General features: G+C 44.1%; 1 protein-coding gene across 1 annotated transcript in view; it reads left to right on the top strand.

Annotated features, from left to right (window-relative positions):
• si:ch1073-396h14.1 (disintegrin and metalloproteinase domain-containing protein 10) overlaps positions 1-22,428 on the top strand; it is a 63,736-nt gene extending 41,308 nt beyond the window's left edge. The window contains exons 9-15 of the mRNA XM_014148673.2: positions 9,987-10,150; positions 15,328-15,499; positions 17,144-17,288; positions 17,613-17,796; positions 18,447-18,546; positions 18,844-19,073; positions 21,215-22,428. Of these exons, the coding sequence (XP_014004148.1) occupies positions 9,987-10,150; positions 15,328-15,499; positions 17,144-17,288; positions 17,613-17,796; positions 18,447-18,546; positions 18,844-19,073; positions 21,215-21,319 (1,100 nt within the window). The 3' untranslated portion in view covers positions 21,320-22,428. The remainder of the gene's footprint in view (positions 1-9,986; positions 10,151-15,327; positions 15,500-17,143; positions 17,289-17,612; positions 17,797-18,446; positions 18,547-18,843; positions 19,074-21,214) is intronic.
• The last annotated feature ends 2,019 nt before the right edge of the window (positions 22,429-24,447 follow it).

Here is a 24,447-nt window from a genome sequence, read left to right as displayed (position 1 = left end):
GGGAGCTGAGTTTATTTTCTTTATCTCGTGTTGAGGTTCAAAGTTCCAAACATTTCAACCGTGTAGCTACCGCTTCATGTTTTTCTGGTCTAATGTTAATTTTTTTTACCAATCTTTTTATGCACTCTGAGAGACAGGGATGGTTCCTTCAGGCTGACACACTCTCTGACCTCACTCTTATGGCTCCTAAAATCACATTCCTATCTTAACAAAAACACGTTCATCCTTTTTCATATTTCATATACAATGTTAAGGATGGAGACTTCATACAAGTGGTGCATATACTTTTCAAGTTACAGTATTTCCTTTAGAACCATTTTAATTACATCAGAAAATAACAACCATATGACATGATTATTATTTTGATCCATTCTGACCATTCCCCACGTTCTTATGTTAGAAATATTGTTCCAGTATTCGCTTTAGGACGTGTTAGAGTTTAGGTGCAAACCTCTGTTAACAATGAACATTCCTTTGGTTAATACTGGAGGGGGAGAGAGAGTCTTCTTCTTTAATCTACAACAGGCATGTTTCTCATGGTCTGAGAGTCCTTTAGGTGCCCTTTAGCAAACTCCAAGCAGGCTGTCATGTGCCTTTTACTGAGAAGTGACTTCCGTCTGGCCACTCTACCACAAAGACCTGATTGGTGGAGTGCCGCAGAGATGGTTGTCCTTCTGAAAGATTATCCCATCTACACAGAGGAACTCTGGAGCTCTGTCAGAGTGAACATCGGGTTCATGGTCACCTCCCAGACCAAGGCCTTTCTCCCCTGATTGCTCAGTTTGGCCGGGCAGCCAGCTCTAGGAATAGTCTTGGTGGTTCCAAACTTATTCCATTTAAGAATTATGGAGGTCACTGTGTTATTGGGGACCTTCAATGCTGCAGAAATTATTTGGTACCCTTCCCCAGACCTGTGCCTCTACACATTCCTGTCTTGGAGTTCTGCGGACAATCCCTTTGACCTCGTGGCTTGGTTTTTTGCTCTGACATTGACTGTCAACTGTGGGACCTTGTATAGACAGGTGTGTGCATTTACCACAGGTGGACTTCAATCAAGTTGTAGAAACATCTCAAGGATGATCAATAGAAACAGGATGCACCTGAGCTCAATTTCGAGTTTCATAGCAAAGGGTCTGAATACTTGGGTAAATAAGGTATTTCTGTTCCTTCTAAAGTATGTCCATCAGCAGTTTTACATTTTTTATAAATTTGCAAAAAATTCTAAAACCTGTTTTCACTTTGTCATTATGGGGCACTGTGTGTAGATGAAGGGTATTGTAGTAGGTGCTAGGCGCACCGGTTTGAGTGTGTTAGAAGGATCACCTCCAAGAGTGTAGTCAGTGAACAGTGAGGTTTGAACTGCAAAATAAGGCTGCCCTCTTTCACCTGCCTGCCAATACAAAGATGCAGTCAGTCATGTATTATTTAGTCAAGGTTATTATGTAGGGTTAGTACTGGGGATATGGTAATCTGATCCTAGATCTGTGGGTTAGTGCTACCTCTAATTTAAGCATCCTATCCATGCTGCTTTGTGGATGGGCCTGTTATTAAAATGTACATTAATCCGAGATTGTTCATCCCTGTGGGATTCAGCATCACATGACTTCCAGGAATTACACAAGTCCTAGAGATTTCCATGGCTTTGAGGCTGATCAAAAGGCAATTAAGGATCAGCATCAAAAGGAGCCCCTACTTGAGTGAGCATAGCCAACGCAGCCGTGCTTCGCTTTGGGAATTCACCATACAGGCCGGGCTGCCAACCTCAACATCTCCAGGCCCATTAAGAATGCTGTACGCATCCCAACTCTCTGAATTGAGCCAAAGGGGCTATTCAGAGGGATGAGTTACTTAGTTAAGGCATGGATTTGGCACCAGTGTTGTTATGAGCCTAGCTTGTGGTTTGGCTAAGCCAACTGCAATCAGCTCTGTTTATGTTTGTGTCCCCCTCGTCCTCCTCTCCTCCTTAGAAAGATCCCTGATGAATGCCTCCTATTATTAGTCACATAGACTCACACCACACACACACACACACACACACACACACACACACACACACACACACACACACACACACACACACACACACACACACACACACACACACACACACACACACACACACACACACACACACACACAAACACCCATGCATAAACATGCACATACAGGCAAACACACACATGCACACATCCAAGCATGAATACACTGACAAACACAAGCACCCCTTACAAATCTACACCAGCACACACTCTCTCACAGTCTTGGACAAACACAGTAACACACAACATTAGAGGGAGGACCTGGATCTAGTGACGATCGAGAAATAGAAGGGGTGAAATGGAGCGTAAATGGGCAACGTGCACTGTAAAGAACAACAACACGCTCACATCATTTATTTACTTCACATTGTAGTTTTTCTAAATCACATAAAGCAATTTTTGGATCTGTGTTGAAACGTTTCTACAGTATAGCAAAACAGCAATGATACAATGCTCAAATACATTTACAGAACTTCTGATCATGTTCTTGCCTTAGTACTAGGGATGTGACGATTCACCTATAAGCATCGTTCCCCGATTCAAATGTTTAATGGAAAATCTATGTCTGATTTCTTGTTTAGGTGTCAAAGTTCAAATGGGAATACAAGATTACATTAGATTAGATTTGTTTATTAGTCCAATGCACAGGGTCTCATGCACAGGGTGTAGAATGTCCATAGTGGGAGCAGCAAGGGGGGAACTGAGAAATGAATGAAACAATAATAATATCCTACCCTCGGGGACAGGCCGAATTTCTTCAGCCTCCACAAGTTAAAGAGTAGCTGCCGTGCTTTCTACACCATAGTGTCTATGTGGTTTAACCATTTCAGCTCATCGGAAATGTCTACCCCGAGGAACTTGAAGTTTTTGACTGTCTCCATAGTGGCCTCGTTGATGAGGATGGGGGCGTGTCTAACCTGGTTCCTCCTGAAGTTCACAATCAGCTGCTTTGTTTTATTGATGTTATGAGTGCCTACCTCCTCTCTGTAGGCGTCTTGTCGTTGTTGATAATCAGGCCCACTACTGTCGTCAGTGAACTTGATTATGGAGTGGAACTGTGTGAGGCCACGCAGTCGTGGGTATACAGGGAGTACAGGAGGGGACTGAGGACACACCCTTGTGGGGCCCCCATGTTGAGAATCAGTGTGGAGGAGGTAATGTTGCCTACATTCACCACCTGGGGGCGTCCCGTCAGGAAGTCCAAGCCCCAGTTGCATACAGTAGGGAGGAGTTCAGTCCCAGGGTCGTGAGCTTTGTGATGAGCTTAGAGGGTACTATGGTATTGAAGGCCGAGCTGTAGTCGATGAACAGCATCCTCACATGTGCATTCCTTTTGTCCAGTGTGTGGGCAGTGTGCAGTGCAATGGCTATTGCGTCGTCGTGGATCTGTCAGGGTGGTAGGTGAATTGGAGAGGGTCGAGTGTGTCAGGGAGGGAGGAGGTGATGTGGTCTTTGACTAGACTTTAGAAGCACTTCATGATGACAGAAGTGAGTGCTACGAGTTGGTAGTCATTCAGTTCAGTTACTTTCCCTTTCTTGGGCACGGGGATGATAGTGGACATCTTGAAGCAGATGGGGATAACAGCCTTAGCTAAAGAGAGATGAAAATGTCAGGAAACATAACAGCTAGCTGGTCTGCACATGCTAGGATGGTGCTGCTAGGGATGCTGTCTGGGCCGGCAACCTTGCGAGGGTTAACATGCTTGAATTAGCACTTTGCCCTTGTTGTCCTCAGGGGCTCTCCTCGGCAGCTCAGAGTCGCTATTCTCGAAGTGGGAGAAAAAGGTGTTTAGCTCATCCTGTAGGGCGATGTTGTTGTCCATGACGTGACTGGCTTTCTTTTTGTAATCCATGACCGTTAGAAGCCCCTGCCACATACGCCTGGGTCTGACCCACTGAAATGCTCCTCCACTTTGTCCCTATACTTGTCCCTATACCATACAACAACTTAATGTGTTATCCCTGTGCTTCCTCTAATAGAAAAACCAAATTACCTGGATTGCAGTGGAGATTACATGAAAGTACACAGTGCAAGTGATCATTGCCATTTGAGATTCTCTGCAGATTATTACAGCAATTGTGAATATTTCCACAGACCTGGAACCCTGAACATGCACACTTATATGATTACATAAGAAGACATTTATTGTTAAAGTAACCTCAAAATGTGGTCATGGATGTATTACTCATTTCAAGGTTGAATAAATACTGTTAATTAGTTTGTAAAATAGCCTTAACATTAGGCTATTTACTGTCTTACAAAAGTAATATTAATTGTGTGTCACGACTGTCTAGGACCAGTGGAGATGTGGAATCAGGAGCAGGAGACAGAGGGCCGGAGCAACTGTGTTTTAATAATAATAGTAACACGCAATAGCCGTAGGGCACCAGGCGCGTGGCGAAGTCTGCCAGGGGAAAAACACCTTCCCAAAATAAGCGCACTGGAAAAAAAAGCGCACGGGGCGCAGCCCGGCAATAATAATAGACAATAACAATGTCCTGAGTGGACAATAAACAATCCCGCACGAGAACCCCAACTGAAAATACACACTAAATAACCCCCCACTAATGACAAACACAAAACAGGTGCGAGATAGACAGACAAAACCAAAAGACACAGAAACAACGATCGGTGGCAGCTAATAGGCCGGCGACGACGACCGCCGAGCGCCGCCCGACCGAGGAGGGGCGCCACCTTCATTAGATACTGTGACAGTACCCCTCCCCTGACGCGCGGCGCCTGACCTCGGGGACGGCCCGGAGGGCGAGGCGCCGGAATTCTTGTAGCATAGGTGGATCTAGAATGTCCGCCGCCGGAACCCAGCACCTCTCCTCCGGACCGTACCCCTCCCAGTCCACGAGGTACTGCAGGCCCCCGACCCGATGTCGGGAGTCCAGGATGGCTCGGACTGTGTACGCCGGGGCCCCCCCAACATCGGGGGGCGGGGGGACCTCCAGCACCTCATCGTCCTGCAGTGGACCAGCTACCACCGGCCTGAGGAGAGACACATGAAACGAGGGGTTAATACGGTAATATGAAGGGAGTTGTAACCTGTAACACACCTCGTTTATCCTCTTCAGGACTTTGAACGGCCCCACAAACCGCGGACCCAGCTTCCGGCAGGGCAGGCGGAGAGGCAGGTTCCGGGTCGAGAGCCAGACTCTGTCCCCCGGATTATACACGGGGGCGTCACTGCGGTGGCGGTCAGCGCTCTCCTTGTGACGTTCACCAGCCCTCCTTAGGCACTCCTGGACACCATTCCATGTCTCCTGAGAGCGCTTCACCCATGCCTCCACCGCAGGGGCCTCCGTCTGGCTTTGTTGCCATGGCACCAGGACCGGCTGATACCCCAATACCAACTGGAAGGGTGATAGGTTGGTAGAGGAGTGGCGCTGAGAGTTCTGGGCCATCTCGGCCCATGGCACGAACTGCGCCCACTCCCCTGGCCGGTCCCGGCAATACGACCGCAGGAACCTGCCCACATCCTGGTTAATGCGCTCCACCTGCCCATTACTCTCGGGGTGGAACCCCGAGGTCAAGCTGACCGAGACCCCCAGCCTCTCCATAACGATCTCCACACCCTGGAAGTGAACTGGGGACCCCGATCAGATACGATGTCCTCGGGCACCCCATAGTGCCGGAAGACATGGGTGAACAGGGCCTCCGCGGTTTGCAGGGCCGTAGGAAGACCGGGCAAAGGGAGCAGACGGCAGGACTTAGAGAACCTGTCCACAACGACCAGGATCGCCGTATTCCCCTGGGACGGCGGGAGATCCGTGAGGAAATCCACCGAGAGGTGAGACCAAGGCCGCTGTGGAACGGGGAGGGGCTGTAATTTCCCTCGAGGCAGGTGCCTAGGAGCCTTGCACTGAGCGCATACTGAACAGGAAGAGACATAACGCCGAACATCCTCAGCCAAGGTGGGCCACCAGTACCTTCCCTTCAAGCCCCGCACTGTCCGTTCCACCCCAGGATGACCCGAGGAGGGTAGAGTGTGGGACCATCGGATCAGGCGTTCGCGAACACCAAGCGGAACGTATTTCAGGCCCACGGGACATTGAGGAGGAGTGGGTTCTGACCGACCCGCCCGCTCGATGTCCGCATCCACCTCCCATACCACCGGTGCCACCAGACAGGAGGCGGGAAGTATGGGAGTAGGATCGATGGTCCGCTCCTCGGTGTCGTAGAGACGCGACAGTGCGTCAGCCTTCCGGTTCCGGGAACCTGGAATGTACGAGAGGGTAAAGTGAAACCTCGTAAAAAACATGGCCCACCTTGCCTGACGGGGATTAAGCCTCCTCGCTGCCCGAATATACTCCAGGTTACAGTGGTCGGTCCAGATGAGAAAAGGGTGACGTGCCCCCTCAAGCCAATGTCTCCACACCGTCAAAGCCCTGACCACGGCTAACAGCTCCCGGTCCCCCACATCATAGTTGCGCTCCGCCGGGCTCAGCTCCTTAGAAAAGAAGGCACATGGGCGGAGCTTCGGAGGAACGCCCGAGCGCTGCGATAGCACAGCTCCTACCCCAGCCTCGGACGCGTCCACCTCCCTTATGAATGGCAAGGAGGGGTCTGGATGCGCCAGGACAGGTGCATTGGTAATCAGAACCTTCAGACGATGGAAGGCTCTGTCCGCCTCTGCTGACCATCGTAGCCGCACCGGCCCCCCCTTCATCAGTGAGGTAATGGGAGCCGCCACCTGGCCAAAACCCCGGATAAACCTCCGATAATAATTAGCGAACCCCAAGAACCGCTGCACCTCCTTCACAGTGGTTGGGGTTGGCCGCAGCCCGGCAATAATAATAGACAATAACAATTTACAATCACAACTGTCCTGGCGCATCCAGACCCCTCCTTGCCATTCATAAGGGAGGTGGACGCGTCCGAGGCTGGGGTAGGAGCTGTGCTATCGCAGCGCTCAGGCGTTCCTCCGAAGCTCCGCCCATGCGCCAGGTATAGTTCCAATTGGAGCAAGAACCCCTTGCACCCAGCGGCCGTCCCATCGAACTCCCGGGGAGGAGTAATCCGGATACCACCGGCGACCGCTTCAGGGGGTGTGTGTAGGGGCGCAGGGTGAGGGACCGGAGCTGGTCCAGCTGGGGAAGCACCTCTCTCCCAGTTCTCCAACCGGGCCAACACCTGGTCCATGGCCGAGCCTAGGCGGTGGAGGAGGCTGGCGTGTTGAGAGACCTGCTCAGCCATGGATGGCGCTTCTGCTCCTGCTGACTCCATATTGGGTGCGGGATTCTGTCACGACTGTCTAGGACCAGTGGAGATGTGGAATCAGGAGCAGGAGACAGAGGGCATTGTGTTTGGTTGACAAGGCAACTAAAGATAAAACATTTTAAGGAGATGTTTCTACTGCTTGAATAGTTAGATCTGAGCCACTGGCTTAATTCTATTATGTTATTTCTTTAACTTTTATTTTTGGTTGAGATGGAGAAGTTAATCCAACATACAATTTGTTAACATGTTGACAAGTTAATAGGGTAGGCTATCTCCCGAATTGCAAAATTGATATTGAATTTTGTTTGGTTGTCAACGCAAGCAAATATCAACATTTTAAGGAGGTGTTTCTTCTGCTTGGATAGCTCCATCGGTGCCATTGAGTCTGGATTTATTTCCAGTTTGTCTACAAATTAATAACTGATATGTTGTATTCACGTCTCCATTTCAACCAAAAATCTAAGTTAAAGAATAGTACTGAATCAAATCAAACTTGAAACGCACTTTAAATCCTATTCTTACAAGCATTGGAAACAACATTGGGTGTGGATACAATGGGAACATGGGTCTGAACAAGTGTGATGTCATTAATGTTTGTGTAATTGTTAAGTTGTCTATTGTTTCATGTCTTTATTGTAAAATATATATACATATATACAGTGCATTTGGAAAGTATTCAGACCCCTTCCCTTTTTCATCGTTTTGTTACAGCCTTATTCTAAAATGGATTAAATTAAATGTTTTCCTCATCAAAGGCAGTTAAATCTTTTATCTTGCCCATTCACACTCTGAATGGCACCCATACACAATCCATGTCTCAATTGTCTCAAGGCTTTATAGGGATAGGCTCCCTGTCAACGGGACAGTTGTAAATCATGCAGCGCCTTGTGTCACGATCGCAGATTTTAGAGAAACAACAAATGTCGGTACATATAAGTGTCTTATATCGGCTGAAAGCTTAAATTCTTGTTAATATAACTGCAGTGTCCAATTTACAGTAGCTATTACTGCGAAAAAATGCCATGCTATTGTTTGAGGAGAGCTCCTAACAACAACACACTTTTTTCACTGCGATAGGTTTGCTAAATTCACCTCAGAAGTTGAAATGTGTACTTACATTCTGAAATCTTGCTCTGATATATCATCCAAAGGGTCCCAGAGATAACATGAAGTGTCGTTTTGTTAGATAAAATGCTTTTTCATATCCTAAAAAGGTCCATATCGATTTTGTATTTCTACTCGTTCAATTTGCAAAGAAAGGAGTCTGTAAAAATCTAACCCTATACGTTATTTCAACCAGTCAAATCCCATTCATATGTATTCCTCAGAGGTCCTTGAATGTAACCAGACTTCACTATATAATTAGGGGTGTAGTATAACCTGTAGGACAGCCTATTTGGTCTGAGAGTAGTAGTAGTAGTAGTAGTGGGAGTTGTATTACTAGAGGTGGTTATATTGCCTGGAGAACAATAGAATTGGACATAAGTGTTGTCCTTCGCTCACTAAGCTGCAAATATCCTTTGCCTGTGGCAATAGGGGCTGTGCCCCTTTGCAAATATATCTCGTGCCTACTGTGAATCCAAGCCCAGTTAAATAAAGGTTACATTTAAAAAATAAAATAAACAAAACATTTTTATTTTTTTTAAAGCCAAGGTAAACTCCCAACTCCTATAGCCCATGTCAGCTCCATGACCAAAGCTTTTCTATGATCCACATACTGTAACAAAATGGGCCTCTCTGAAATGAGTGGTGGGCTAGCTGAAAGATGTCACAGTACTGCATTCTGTGAGGGAAAAGGCCAGCTGTTTGTAATTGGTAGCCGGTGGGATCGCATGCAGTGCAGGAGAATTATATAAGCCAACAAGTTAAGGCAAGTCACCTACAGAGACCCATCTGGCCGTGAGGCTTTTATCTGCCCCAGTGAGAACTTAGCCTGCCTTCTGGACTGTCAAATCAAATCAAAGTTTATTTGTCACGTGAAATACTTACTTACAGACTCTAACCAATAGTGCAAAAAGGTATTAAGTGAACAATAAGTAAGTAAATAAATAAAACAACAATAAAAAGACAGTGAAAAACAGTAGCGAGGCTATAAAAGTAGCGAGGCTACATGCAGACACTGGTTAGTCAGACTGATTGAGGTAGTACGTACATGTAGATATGGTTAAAGTGACTGCATATATGATGAACAGAGAGTAGCAGTAGTGTAAAGAGGGGTTGGTGGGTGGCGGGACACAATGCAGATAGCCCGGTTAGCCAATGTACGAGAGCACTGGTTAGTCGGGCCAATTGAGGTAGTATGTACATATGTACATGAATGCATAGTTAAAGTGACTGTGCATATATGATAAATGTCCATACTGTCCATACTTTCATTGATATTTAGGGGGCTGAGGACAACCTCAATAAAACATAAATACGGCCCTGTGGTGTTAAAGAGAAAGGTCAAGGTCACGTTTAATGTAAGCAATATAGTGAAGGTTGGACAGCCATAACACAGCTATTACAGTAGAAATGGCACATTAGTAACAATTAACGTTCATGACGTTAAGCAACCCAGTGCAGCTGAGGTTTCTCACGCTTTATTTATACTGCGCTGAACATGTTGTCTACTGTACACATTCTGCCAAGGAAATTGCCCTTTCACCTAAATGATAGTATCAAGTCTAGACCCTATTCATACCTTATCTTTACTCTCCTTACTTTTGCTTATATTTCAGGGAACTGGGGAGGGATTTGTTCGCAACACACGCTCATGCGGGATGGTAGCAACGCCAGTCTGAACACGGGCCTGATCACGCTGCAGAACTTCGGCCAGTACCTGCCCCCCCAACACGTTCAGCTCACCCTGGCCCACGAACTGGGCCACAGCCTGGGCGCCCCTGTGAGTTCTGGACAGTATCACCCTTGCCTATCCTTAATGTTTTACCCCATTGGAGTCCTAGCACTTTCCTTTACTGATATTTGGTGTTATTTTACTGATACATGTCATTTCATCACATTACCTTTTTTGTTGTACCGGTTGTGTTGCAGCTCTCTGCATTCATTTGTTGCAGGATTTGAACCCCTGTGCGCAAAGGCGTTCTTATGTTTTGGAGTTAAGACAGTATGTGAAATAGCTGTTTTCACGTTGAGCTTAAATTTTACATGTGAAACATATGTATTAAATGTTAAATATTAACACCACCTTTTCACATGTGAGGAGAATAATATGTTTTCATGTTTTTGCAGTTTCACATGTTAAGACTTTCATATCTGAGAATCGGATATGCCGTTTCACATGTTAAAAAAATCTCACTTTCGCATTCGGAATTGTAGGTTCACATGTGAAAATCAATCACGTGAAAATCTAATTTGCAGGTTCACATGTAAGAAAACTCCACATGTGAAAATGTCACTTTCACATGTGGAATTGCTTTGTCACATGTGAAAGTTTTTCACGTGTGAAACTGCAGAATACTGCAGAATTACATGTGAAAATCTAATCTGCAGTTTCACATGAAAGAAAACTCCACATTTACGCCAATGTTTGTAAACAAAGTAAATGTATACAAACATTGTATAGCCTAAAACCATGGTTAAAACTATAATTTTTATATCATGGATGGCATAGTCTCCTTGCATCCATAGTGTAGTCTATTGATTTGAGAGTGGTTGCATTTCTCCAGCCTCATCCTTCAACTTTCAACACATTTGCTATCCTCCCGAGTGACGCAGCGGTCTAAGGCACTGCATCTAGATGCGTCACTACAGACTCCCTGGTTCAAATCCAGGTTGTATCAAAACTGGCTGTGATTTAACAATGCAAGTGCAAATTAATTGGAAATGGATACCCAAAAATAGTTTTCAGTGCTTTTTAAAACATTTTATGGTAGCGTAATTAAATAAAACGCCTCCTTCTTTCCTGCAATTTTCCCTATCTTTGGTTATGTTACCCTGGCCTCTTTTTTCTTTTGCAAGTTTTAGTGTATTAATTCCAGCAACATAGCACCCTACATCCTACTGCTGGTTTTCTTGTGAAGTTTAGCAGGGCAGGTCCTGGTCTGTCCCTGGATGGGAGAGCAGACATTTGTGAAAATAAATGTGAGGGAAAAACACGTGAAAAGTTAACGTGAAACTTCACACTTGTCCAAAAACCACGTGATTTTGTTTGTTTTTTGTTGTTGTTGTAAGGGAGACATTCCTGCCCTGGCCTTTGGTAAAACAGGATTTGTTGTGAGTGTGTATATGTAGTATGACCAATCCCAATGATCTGTCAGTTCTGCATTTCCCACGTGTTGAGCACACTTAACGCTACGTGGCTGTTTGCATTGTTCCTGAAGAAATCAGCAAATGATCCACTTCACTGCTGCCGATGTTATAAAAGTTGGTCTTTATTGACTAATGTATAGTGTTGAGCGATTAACCAAAATATGGGCATTTGTTTTGTTTTTAAACAACTAATTTACCTATGTAATTGACCTTCAATTATTTTAATTTAATTTAGTTTTTTTTTTATGTGAGCGCTATGCGCACATTGTGCAGTTTCTGTAGAGATAAATCAGCCCATACTGTGCAGTGTAAAAGGGAGTTGTAATTTCCAACAGGCCAATATTCTACATAGTTTAGCGCAGAAAACGTGGTAATTAATTACAATTACGATAATCCATTGCAAACTTACGTGTCCAGTCTGTGTGTTTCTTTTAGCCTGCTACATAAAAGATACAGAAGGATGAGAGATGTAGAGGGATAGATGGATAGAGAGCAGTTGCTTCCCAAGGTACTGTATCTCTACCTAAAAATACATGACCTAAGTGATTGATAGTTGGTATTCAGCAGTCAAAAAATTACGCCTTTTTTGCTACTAAAATTGTGATTTTGTCAGACAGAATAAGCTGCAGCTCTATAGAGATGATGACTTGGAATCAAATAATAAAGTCATCAAATAAAACAAATGTAATATACACAACAACTTCTTTTTTTTAAAGTAAAGTAATGAGAATAAATGATGGTTAACAAGTGATAAGCAGTAATGTTCAGTCACTACCATCATGGGACTTTTATTCATTGTTTTATTCTGTGTTGTTACAGCATTCAACCCACATAATGCATAGTGCATTCAATGTAAAAAAAAAAAAGAATATCTGTGATTGGTTCGGTTTTGGTTTGATTAATAAAAAACAATCTCAAAAAGCAGTAATCGCTCAGCCTTACTAATGATTAGTGCATTTGGAAAGTATTTGTGTTTCGTTACAGCCTTATTCTAAAATGGATTAAATAACAATTTTCCTCATCAATCTACACACAATACCCTATAATGACGAAGCGAAAGCAGGTTTTTACACATTTTTGCATGTCAGAACAAAAACCAAGCTATGAGGTCGAAGGAATTGTGCGTAGAGCTCCGAGACAGGATTGTGTCAAGGCACAGATCTGGGGAACACAGTGGCTCCATCATTCTAAAATGGAAGAAGTTTGGAACCAACAAGACTCTTCCCAGCCAAACTGAGCAATTGGGGGAGAAGGACCTTGGTCAGGGAGGTGACCAAAAACCAGATGGTCACTGACAGAGCTCCAGAGTTCCTCTGTGGAGATGGGAGAACCTTCCAGAAGGACAACCATCAAATGCAGCACTCCACCAATCAGGCCTTCATGGTATAGTGTCCAGACGGAAGCCACTCCTCAGCAAAAGGCACATGACAGCCCGCTTGGAGATTGCCAGAAGTCACCTAAAGGACTCTCCGACCATGAGAAACAAGATTCTCTGGTTGGATGAAACCAAGATTGAACTCTTTAGCCTGAATGTCATGCGTCACATCTGGAGGAAACCTGGCACCATCCCTACGGTGAAGCATGGTGGTGACAGCATCATGCCGTGGGGATGTTTTTCAGCGGCAGGGACTGGGAGACTAGTCAGGATCGAGGGAAAGATGAACGGAGCAAAGTACAGAGAGATCCTTGATGAAAACCTGCTCCAGAGTGCTCAGGACCTCAGACTGGGGCAAAGGTTCACCTTCCAACAGGACACCAACCCTAAGCACACATGACTCAAGGCTGTAATCACTGCCAAAGGTGCTTCAACAAAATACTGAGTAAAGTGTCTGAAAACGTATGTAAATGTGTAAATTATTTTATTTTTAATAGATTTGCAAAAATTTAAAAAAATCTGGTTTTGCTTTGTCAGTGTGGGGTATTGTGTGTAGATTGATGAGGAAAACAATCAATTGAATATATTTTAGAATAAGGCTGTAACGTAACAAAATATCAAGGGGTCTGAATACATTCCGAATGCACTGTATGTTATAAAGTCTTGGCACATGCTCCCTCACTAGCTTATACATTATTTTGAAAGCCTGCCATAAATGCAAGGCTTTCCATTTTCTCCCTCACTAAAAGTGTTGTTTGTAGAACATTACATTTGTACATTTTAGTCATTTTGCAGATGTTCTTATCCAGAGCGACTTACTGGAGCAAGTAGAGTTAAGTGCCTTGCTCAAGGGCACATGTTTCACCTAATCGTCTCGGGGATTCGAGTCAGCAACCTTTTGGTTACTGGCTCAATGCTCTTATCTTAACTGATAGGCTACCTGCCACCCATTGTTGGTACCCCTTACAGCAACCCCCCCACACACCCACTTTCCCTCCATAACCACCAGCAGCACCATCTACGACCTTTCTCCCACTGCCTCAAATGCCAACATTCCACCCCCCTCCCTATACCCTGCTCCCCCAGAGATGTTATTCACACTTCCATAGGCAGCAATGGATTCTTCCCAGGCGTTCCTGCACAGATTAGTTCTGCTACAGCATGTCGGTCTGTGGCCCTTTTATAAATCCAGCAGGTTCTTGGCTGAACGGTGCGGTACCCTGGGTCCACTGACAGGCATGCCTCATTGTTTCCAGATGGAGGATGGGATAGGGCACAGAGAGATCAGAGGGCCTGCTTCACCTGAGATGTATGATGAAGGGGGAGGTAAGGGGTCTGAGGGGAGTGAGGGGGCCAGGCCTTTGGCCTACTTTGGTAATGATATTTTCTCCCATAGTGTCTGGAAACCCTCTCGCTATCCTTAATGTGACAGCATGGCCCTCTGAGAGATAGAGGGAAGAGAGAGGGAAGAGTGAGAGAAGAACCTAACAAAGGGGCCTCAGTCATTTGTCTACACATAGTTTATTTGCCTCTTAAACTGTTCTAAGTGATTACATTCCCAGTCCATATTAACATCTCAACAGCAGATTTAAACACATGAATGATCGGACCTCATCATTTGTTCTGGTAGATAATTAGAGAAAGTGGGTCTTGGAGAGATTCAGAGAAGAAGGCCTCAGGGCTGTATCTATCTGTGCTGTCCTGGGTGTGTCGTTTATTATGAGAACATTGTATTCCTCTTCCAGAACCATGGCCACCAGTGACACAGCACTTTTGTCTCTCTCCTAAAATGACCTTCATTTAAGTTAACAAGTGTTTGTATCCAGCAATAAAGAGTCATTTTTAGTCTTAAGCCTGTGATCGAAATCCCCGAGCTGACAAGGTAAAAATCTATCTTTCTGCCCCTGAACAAGGCAGTTAACCCACTGTTCCTAGGCCGTCATTGTAAATAAGAATTTGTTCTTAACTGACTTGCCAGGTTAAATAAAGGTTACATCTTGGGGGCTCCCAAGTGGCGCAGCGGTCAAAGGCACTGCATCTCAGTGCTAGAGGCATCACTACAGACCCTGGTTTGATTCCAGGCTGGTATCACAACTGGCTGTGGTTGGGAGTCCCATAGTGTGGTGCACAATTGGCCCAGCGTCATCCGGGTTATTGTAAATAATAATTTGTTCTTACTTTTTTACAATGAGTTCAGTAGTTGCTTTCCCAGAATCACCCCATACAAATCCCTCCAATAGTCTTACTTTTAATGAAAAAGGATATTCAGTAATAACTTCCTTTTCATCTGGTGGAAATGATTGAATTTGACATAAATATGTTTGAATAGGAGAGCCCCAATGTCCATAAACTTGTACTAGAAGGAGACAAAACTTCTTGAGCTCATTCTACTGTGAAGTAGAACCTTTATGTTCTGTGTTGTATTTGCTTCTCAGCATGATGAAGGTTTGGATTGTGGGAACCTGGGTTCTTCTGGAGGGAAAGGCAGGTTCTTGATGTTCCCTCACGCTACCAATGAGATCCGGGAGAACAACGATAAGTTCTCTCCCTGCAGCATCAAGCATATCAGCCGAGTCCTGAAAGTCAAGAAGGATGACTGCTTTGTGGGTGAGGCTCTACATGTAGGTCTAAACAAACCAGACCTCCTCTGTGGAAAAGAGGACATCAATGGCATGTAGTGTTCTGTTTCTCTACAGTGCCTTCAGATAGTATTCATACCCATTGACTTTTTCCACATTTTGTTGTGTGAAAGCCTGAATTTAAAATGGATTAAAGGTAGATTTGTTTGTCACTTCCCTACACACAATACCTGATAATGTCAAGGTGGAATTATGTTTTTCAAAATGTTTACAAATTAATTAAAAATGAAAAGCTTAAGTCAAAAGTATTCAACCACTTTGTTATGGCATGCCTAAATAAGTTCAGGAGTAAAAACCACATAATCACATAGTAAATTGCATGGACTCACTCCGTGTGCAATAGTAGTGTTAAATGTGATTTTTGAATAACTACCTCATCTCTTTACCCCACACATACAATTATCTTTAAGGTCCCTCTGTCGGGCAGTGAATTTTTAAACACAGATTCAACCACAAAGACCAGGGAGGTTTTCCAATGCAAGGGCCCCTATTGGTAGATGGGTAAACATTGCTGCAAAAAGATTGCTCAGATGTGCGAGTGCCTTTTGAATTTAGATGGGTAAAAATAAAAAGCAGACATTTATTATCCCTTTGAGCATGGTTATTATTATTACACGTTGGATGGTGTATCAATACACCCAGTCACTGCAAAGATACAGGCGTTGTTCCTAACTCAGTTGCCGGAGAGGAAGGAAACGGCTCAGCGATTTCACCATGAGGCCAATGGTGACTTTAAAACAGTTACAGAGTTTAATGGCTGTGATAGGAGAAAACTGAGGATGGATCAACAACATTGTAGTTATTCCACAATATTAACCTAACTAACAGAGTGAAAAGAAGGAAGCCTGTACAGAATAAAAGTATTCCAAAACATGCATCCTGTTTGCAACAAGGCAACAAGTATCTGCTTTTCACCAGACACTGGAAGATGAATTCCCCTTTCAGCAGGACAATAACCTTAAACACAAGGCCAAATCTACACTGAAGTTGCTTACCAAGAAGGCAGAGAATGGCCGAGTTACAGTTTTGACTTAAATCTACTTGAAAATCTATGGCAAGACCTGAAAATGGTTGTCTTGCAATGATCAACAACCAATTTGACAGAGCTTGAAGAATTTTGAAAAGAATAATGGGTGAATGTTGCACAATCCAGGTGTGGATTGCTCCTAGAGACTTACCCAGGAAGACTCACAGCTGTAATCGCTGCCAAAGGTGCTACTACAAAGTATTGACTCAAAGAAATATCTAATTACATAAGAATTCACACCTCTATTTCATTTTCCATAAATTTGCAAAAATGTTTAAAAACGTGTTTTACATTGTCGTTATGGGGTATTGTGTGTAGATTGGTGAGATAAAAAAATATGTTTTAATCAATTTCGAATTTAGGCTGTAACAACAAAATATGGAATAAGTCAAATGGTATGAATACTTTCTGAGGGCACTGTATCTCTGTGTCTCTCTCTGTGTCTCTCTCTCTGTGTATCTATCTCTCTCTCTCTCTGGATCTGATTTATTCCAATCATTTATGAAGATACTACTGTACATCTACATGAGTCAGCAGTGTTGAGATGACCTAATGTGTGTGGCAATATGTGTTCTGTCCTGTCAGTCAGTGATCAGCCCATCTGTGGGAATCAGATCGTGGAGGAGGGGGAGGAGTGTGATGTGGGCCACAACGAGACAGACCTCTGCTGCCACAGCGCCAAGGAATCTGTGGGCATCCAGTGTCGCCTGAAACCTGGCAAGAAGTGCAGGTAACTTCTGTTCCAAAGTTTCGCAATTCAAATCAGTAGTAGGATTAAAATTGCCCCTTTGCAATTTGCTGATTCTAGATCTGTTTCTATGGGTAATTTCTATACAAAGTTACATAACATCACCCATGGAACATTTTTGTCAAAGCAGGGTTGTGGTTGTGGCTGTGAGGATAATTACCTCTATCTTACCATTCAAAAACAAAACAGTAAACCACAACACCTATGTTATGAAATTGTCTCTCTTTGTCTATCTGTCTGTTCGCCCATCTGCCTGTCTGTCTCTCTGTCTATCTGTCTGTTTTATCTTTCTGTCTGTCCCCTCAGTCCCAGTCAGGGTCTGTGCTGTGGGGCAGCATGTGTCTTGAAACCGTCAGGGGTTAGCTGTGAGGAGGAGTCAGACTGTCAACTGGAGCGTATGTGCTCTGGTCTCTCCCCCATCTGCCCCAAGCCTGTGGCCAAGGCCAACATGACCGTATGCAGTCTGGGCACCCGGGTGTGTCTCAACGGGGTGAGCACCGTAGGAGGGCCAGACAATGACTCAACATTTTCACCCATTGACGACATTCACCCATTGACGACATTCCAAAGTCAACAGTATCCACTTTCACAGGATCTGTTGTCCTTGGTTGCCAACTTGAGTACTTTTACTCAATTTTTTCACCCATTCAGATGATAAATGGGGTTCTGAGTTTGGAAAGTTGTTCTGAATGTGAAGATAGCTAAACTTTTTCAATGTAAATTACATATGTATGGCTCTCTATGGGGGCATAAATCCTGAAGTATAAGATTTGGACCAGAACACATTTCTGAGGCTGCCTGGAGCAGGGAACAAGTTAACTGAATACAGATGTTTAGGATTTGTGGAAATGAGCAGGCCTGTCCTGCATTTTTGTCTGTGAGACTTCACTGGTGGCCATAATGTACTAGAGTTCATCCAGGCTTCGGTGTTCTCCTCTCTGTTATTCTCCGTTCGTTCCCTTTATGTCTTCTCCCCTCTCTCCTCTATTTCACCATACCTCTTTCTCTCTCTCTATCCTTCCCCTCCTCTTCCCTTATCCTTTCCCCTTTCTCCATCTCTCTCTCTCTCTCTCTCTCTCCCTCCTTCCCTCCTTCACTCTCCCCTATCCTTTTCTCTCCATTTCTCCCTCTATTTCTCAGAACTGTGCTAAATCACTGTGTGTGAGGTATGGCCTGGAGCAGTGTGACTGTCTGGGAGACTCCAAAAAAGAAAAGTGCCACATGTGCTGCCAACAGCCGGGTAAGCACAATCCCTCTTCTCCTCCCTCACCCTCGTTTCCTCTGATGTGCTTAGATCTGGGGAATGTGTTTATGATTGGGGCACAAACAAAGCTGTGTACATTTGCTTTGAGGTTCCCATCATAATATATTCTTCTGTTCGAACACCCACATCTGATGTGCTGTGTAAAAGTACAATTTAACAAGGATAAGGAGCTTAGTTACAAATGTGTGCATGTGCTTTTCCACTCAGTAAACTCGATCATTTCACCTATAACAAAATGTTCACTGTATTTCTCCATGTATTTCTTCACCTCAGACAAGCCTGCAACCTGCGCCAGTACCACATCTTCTGTCTTGACCAGGCATTTCCAGGGAAAGCGTGTAGCCTTGGTTGCCGGGGCACCGTGTTCAGCCAAGCAGGGCTACTGCGACATGTTCCAGGTGTGTCGCATCCTGGATGCTGACGGGCCCATCGCCAGGCTGAAGAACTCCTTCCTCCACCTGGTAGACCTGGATGAGTTTGATGACCTGGCTGAGTGGATAAAGGTTTGTTCTATGTTTGTTGTGCTTTAAGGGGTTGGCTATCTATCTACTCTATGACGTATTTATTTTACAACAGGCCTAACAGGATCCTAGCAGATGGGGTTTGTTGAGATGCGTGTTGAGCTCAGTGTATATACAGTCATGGCCAAAAGTTTGAGAATGACACAAATATTAATTTTCACAGTCTGCTGCCTCAGATTGTATGATGGCAATTTGCATGTACTCCAGAATGTAATAAAGAGTGATCAGATGAATTGCAATTTATTGCAAAGTCCCTCTTTGCCATGCAAATGAACTGAATCCCCAAAAACCATTTCAACTGCATTTCAGCCCTGCCACAAAAGGACCAGCTGACATCATGTCAGTGATTCTCTCGTTAACACAGGTGTGAGTGTTGACAAGGCTGGAGATCACTCTGTCATGCTGATTGAGTTCGAATAACAGGCTGGAAGCTTCAAAAGGAGGGTGGTGCTTGGAATCATTGTTCTTCCTCTGTCAACCATGGTTACCTGCAAGGAAACACATGCCGTCATCATTGCTTTCCACAAAAAGGGCTTCACATGCAAGGATATTGCTGCCAGTAAGATTGCACCTAAATCAACCATTTATCGGATCATCAAGAACTTCAAGGAGAGCGGTTCAATTGTTGTGAAGAAGGCTTCAGGGCACCCAAGAAAGTCTGCGAGATCGGGGCACCACCAGTACAGAGCTTGCTCAGGAATGGCAGCAGGCAGATGTGAGTGCATCTGCATGCACAGTGAGGCAAAGTATTTTTGGAGGATGGCCTGGTGTCAAGAAGGGCAGCAAAGAAGCCACTTCTCTCCAGGAAAAACATCAGGGACAGACTGATATTCTGCAAAAGGTACAGGGATTGGACTGCTGAAGACTGGGGTAAAGTTATTTTCTCTGATGAATCCCCTTTCCGATTGTTTGGGGCATCCGGAAAAAGCTTGACCGGAGAAGACAAGGTGAGCGCTACCATTAGTCCTGTGTCATGCCATCAGTAAAGCATCCTGAGACCATTCATGTGTGGGGTTGCTTCTCAGCCAAGGGAGTGGGCTCACTCACAATTTTGCCTAAGAACACAGCTATGAATAAAGAATGGTACCAACACATCCTCCGAGATCAACTTCTCCCAAACATCCAGGAACAGTTTGGTGATGGACAATGCCTTTTCAAGCATGATGGAGCACCTTGCCATAAGGCAAACGTGATAACTAAGTGGCTCGGGGAACAAAACATCGATATTTTGGGTCCATGGCCAGGAAAATCCCCAGACCTTAATCCCATTGAGAACTTGTGGTCAATCCTCAAGAGGCGGGTGGACAAACAAAAACCCACAAATTCTGATAAACTCCAAGCATTGATTATGCAAGAATGGGCTGCCATCAGTCAGGATGTGGCCCAGAAGTTAATTGACAGCATGCCAGGGATTGCAGAGGTCTTGAAAAAGAAGGGTCAACACTGCAAATATACTCTTTGCATCAACTTCATGCAATTGTCAATAAAAGCCTTTGACACTTATGAAATGCTTGTAATTATACTTCGGTATTCCATAGTAACATCTGACAAAAATATCTAAACACACTGAAGCAACAAACTTTGGAAATTAATATTTGTGTCATTCTCAAAACTTTTGTCCACGACTGTAGAAAGCTTCCTCTTCTGATGTTCGTCGTTCAGATGTTCCAGCCTCAGTTGGCTTTGAGCTTTGGTCTCGCTAGAACGCGCAGCGAATCAGGAATGCCCACAGGGATTTAAAAGATCTGTTCAGGTGCGTCATGTTGAGTTAGCGAGATGGTGACACCTACTAGTGCTTAGATTTACCACTCACACAATTGGCTTGGGAGCCATGCCAGCTAAAGGTTATTAGGCTGTGATATTGCAATAGTAGTGTTTCCGTACAACAGATGAATCGGCTACTGCATGCCCATTGGTTCCATCCAAATGAGTGTGACACATAAGGAATGCTAGCTGACTAACATCCTGTAACAAATGGCTTCTTGAAGAAAAGAACACATCACCTCAAGTCAATGTGAATTAAAGTAAATTGCAGTGGTGTTTTGACTATTTAACAGCTGACAATAGCAGATTGGAACTACAGTGGGTGAGTGTTTGACTTGTTGTGCTCTTGTCGTCTGCAGACTCACTGGTGGGCCATTCTCTTGGCCATCATGACTCTGTCTGCCGTGATGGTCAGCACCGTGTGCCTGTGTGGACGTACCCTGGACATGGGTGACCCAGAGTAACCACTGTAGCTCCAACAGTGGCAGTTGGTGCCATTCAAGATTAGGGAGAGCGACAATTTCTTTTATGAGCATGGCCTTTTTTCGATTACAGCATGTTGGATGACTGCCATTCATATTCCCTTCACCCAGCTCAATGTAACATCGATAGGTTTAGGCTACTACATGGTACTCGAATTGGCCCTATACCCATCATGAGGTTGCTACAACCTAGCCTAAAAATGAACGTTTATAACGTAGGTGCACAGGTCTTGAGACAAATTGGAGTAATCACATTCACATTCAATTCCGCCTTGCACACTCTTGCCTGCATCTATCTGATCTGGAGTGTAATCATTAGTCCAAGCAGTTAGAAAACGTTCAGTTTTGCAACTAAAACTATAGTTTCTATTGGACAAATTCAGGTATGTCCCTCCCCATTTCGTTCTGTTTGCTTCCGTTTAAGAAACGTTTTACAACAGAACCGGCGGAATGAATACTCCCCTGATCACCTGCACACATAGCTCACTTTCATAGCAGCCACATACAGCATCATCACTTTGATCGTTGTATAATTAATTCTCGCATCTATGCGCTCTCCTTCTCTCACCTTTTTCCTTCACTTGTGGACTTCAGTTTATAACTCAACAGCTGTCCGTGATTAGGCACAAAAACCTCTCCAAGCCAAACCTTCATACCGTAACCACTAACCGCTACACAGCCTACATCGTTGTCACCATATTAACTTTATAGTCATCAAACTATAACTAACGTGTTAGTAAACCCACAATCCAAGCCATGTGTACAATTACACAGTACAGTGTACAGCAAGCAGTTTAGCAGTTACCATGGCGGGCCCAGGTAGCAATACATCTATAAAACCGAAAGCTTACCTTGACTTTGAAGAGTTGCAGTGTTGGATAGCCATAATGCAAGAACTCTGATAGGTTGGAGGACATCGGAGGTGGGATCAGTACACTATCATTCAAGTCTCAATTCGAGTCCCAAGTCGAACAGGTTGAGTCTCGAGTCAAGTCCAAGTCATGCATTCTAAAAGCAAGTCAAGTCGAGTAGAGTCACACGTTTTTTCAAGTCAAGTCTCAAGTCAGTAAATAAATAATCTATACATGCAATGACTTGTTCAACTTTTTCTATTTAATGAGGCTACCAGACTGCACTTTTCATTATTTTGTATACAACATATTTTGATTATGTAATAATTGATTTTAAAATGCAAGCTTCATAAGTAAATGATACATTTCAAGCAATTTTGACATACCAAAAGACAAGTAGGCCTATGCTAGTAATTGTTGCTTGATGACCCATTACTGAGTTTGCAAAGTAAACAATTAATATTCTTGATCACCAAAATGTTGTGGGAGCTAGATATTTATTTATGGCAATCCTCTCTCCCTTCCAATTGACATTTGCACTGCACCTGATCCTATAGCTGTACAGAAAATCAGCAATCTGTTCGATAGCTCAGTGGTTCTCAAACGTTTTGACCCGCAAACCCCCAAAAAGCAGTGGTTCAAAGCTTGCGGCCTCACTCGCATGCACATACACCTGTGCACACGCGAACACACATGCACAATGGCTGGGTAAATGTAGTCTGTCATTACAGCCCTAAACAGCAATGCCTTTTCATTTTTTTATTTTTATAAACTAACTTTTACACCTGCATTTTTTTGTTGAAAGTCATTCATGTTAGCAGCCAATATATCAAGTAGAGATGTAATGTCACTTCTATGGAGTCCAGAGCCAGCAGAATCATACAACCTACATACCTATTTATTTTTTATTTAACCTTTAAATGTCTTCGGGATCGGTGTCCCTTCCACGGGACAGTTGAGCTAACGTATGCTAATGCGATTAGCATGAGGTTGAGGTTGTAATTAACAAGAAAACTTCCCAGAACATAGACATATCTGATATTGGCAGAAAGCTTATGTAACAGTCTAGCTTCTGTCCCTCTCCTCGCCCCTACCTGGGCTCGAACCAGGGGCCCTCTTGCACACATAAACAACTGACATCCACGAAGACTCGTTACCCATCGCGCCACAAAAGCCGCGGCCCTTGCAGAGCAAGGGGAACAACTACTTCAGGTCTCAGAGCGAGTGATGTCACCGGATTGAAACGCTATTAGCGCGCACCACTGCTAACTAACTAGCCATTTCACATCAGTTACACTTAATTTCTTGTTAATCTAACTGCACTGTCCAATTTACAGTAGCTATTACAGTGAAATAATAACATGCTATTGTTTGAGGAGAGTGCACAATTTTGAACATGAAAAGTTATTAAAAAACAAATTAGGCACATTTGGGCAATCTTGATACAATATTTTGAACAGAAATACAATGGTTCATTGGATCAGTCTAAAACGTTGCACATCCACTGCTGCCATCTAGCGGCCAATATCTAAATTGCACCTGGGCTGGAATAATACATGATGGCCTTTCTCTTGCATTTCAAAGATAATAGTACAAAAAAATACAAAAGAACGGTTGTTTTTTTCTTTGTATTACCTTTTACCAGATCTATTGTGTTATATTCTCCTACATTCCTTTCAAATTTCCACAAACGTCAAAGTGTTTCCTTTCAAGTGGTACCAAGAATATGCATATCCTTGCTTCAGGGCCTGAGCTACAGGAAGTTAGATTTGGGTATGTCATTTTAGGCGAAAATTTTAAAAAGGGGCGGATCCTTAAGAGGATTTAGATTTATTTTAACTAGGCAAGTCAGTTAAGAACAAATTCTTATTTACAATTACGGCCTACCCCAGCCAAACCCAGACGATGCTGGGCCAATTGTGCACCACCCTATGGGACTCCCAATCATGGCCAGATTTGATACAGCCTGGAATCGAACCAGTACTGTACTGCAGTTGAAACTGCAGTCACACTGCAAAATTACTGCAGTAAAAAAAAACGGTTAGTTTGAATGCAGTATTTGCAGTATTTGACGAAACACCCCAAACCGGAACTCATGCTACTGGGATCTCACACATCCCATTCAGTCCTGGCAGATTCTCTACGTCTACAGTAGAATCTGCCCACAGGAGATTATCCTTCAACCAGTTGATCAGTACAGGCGCAATCAGTGGGCTTTCTGATGTAAGATAATGGGGTCACCCTGACCTGGTTAGCCTA

The sequence above is a fragment of the Salmo salar genome, chromosome ssa16 (assembly GCF_905237065.1).
Source record: "Salmo salar chromosome ssa16, Ssal_v3.1, whole genome shotgun sequence".
Classification (NCBI taxonomy): domain Eukaryota; kingdom Metazoa; phylum Chordata; class Actinopteri; order Salmoniformes; family Salmonidae; genus Salmo; species Salmo salar.
Note: the sequence above shows the minus strand (reverse complement) of the source record. Positions and strands in the feature narration are given on the sequence as shown.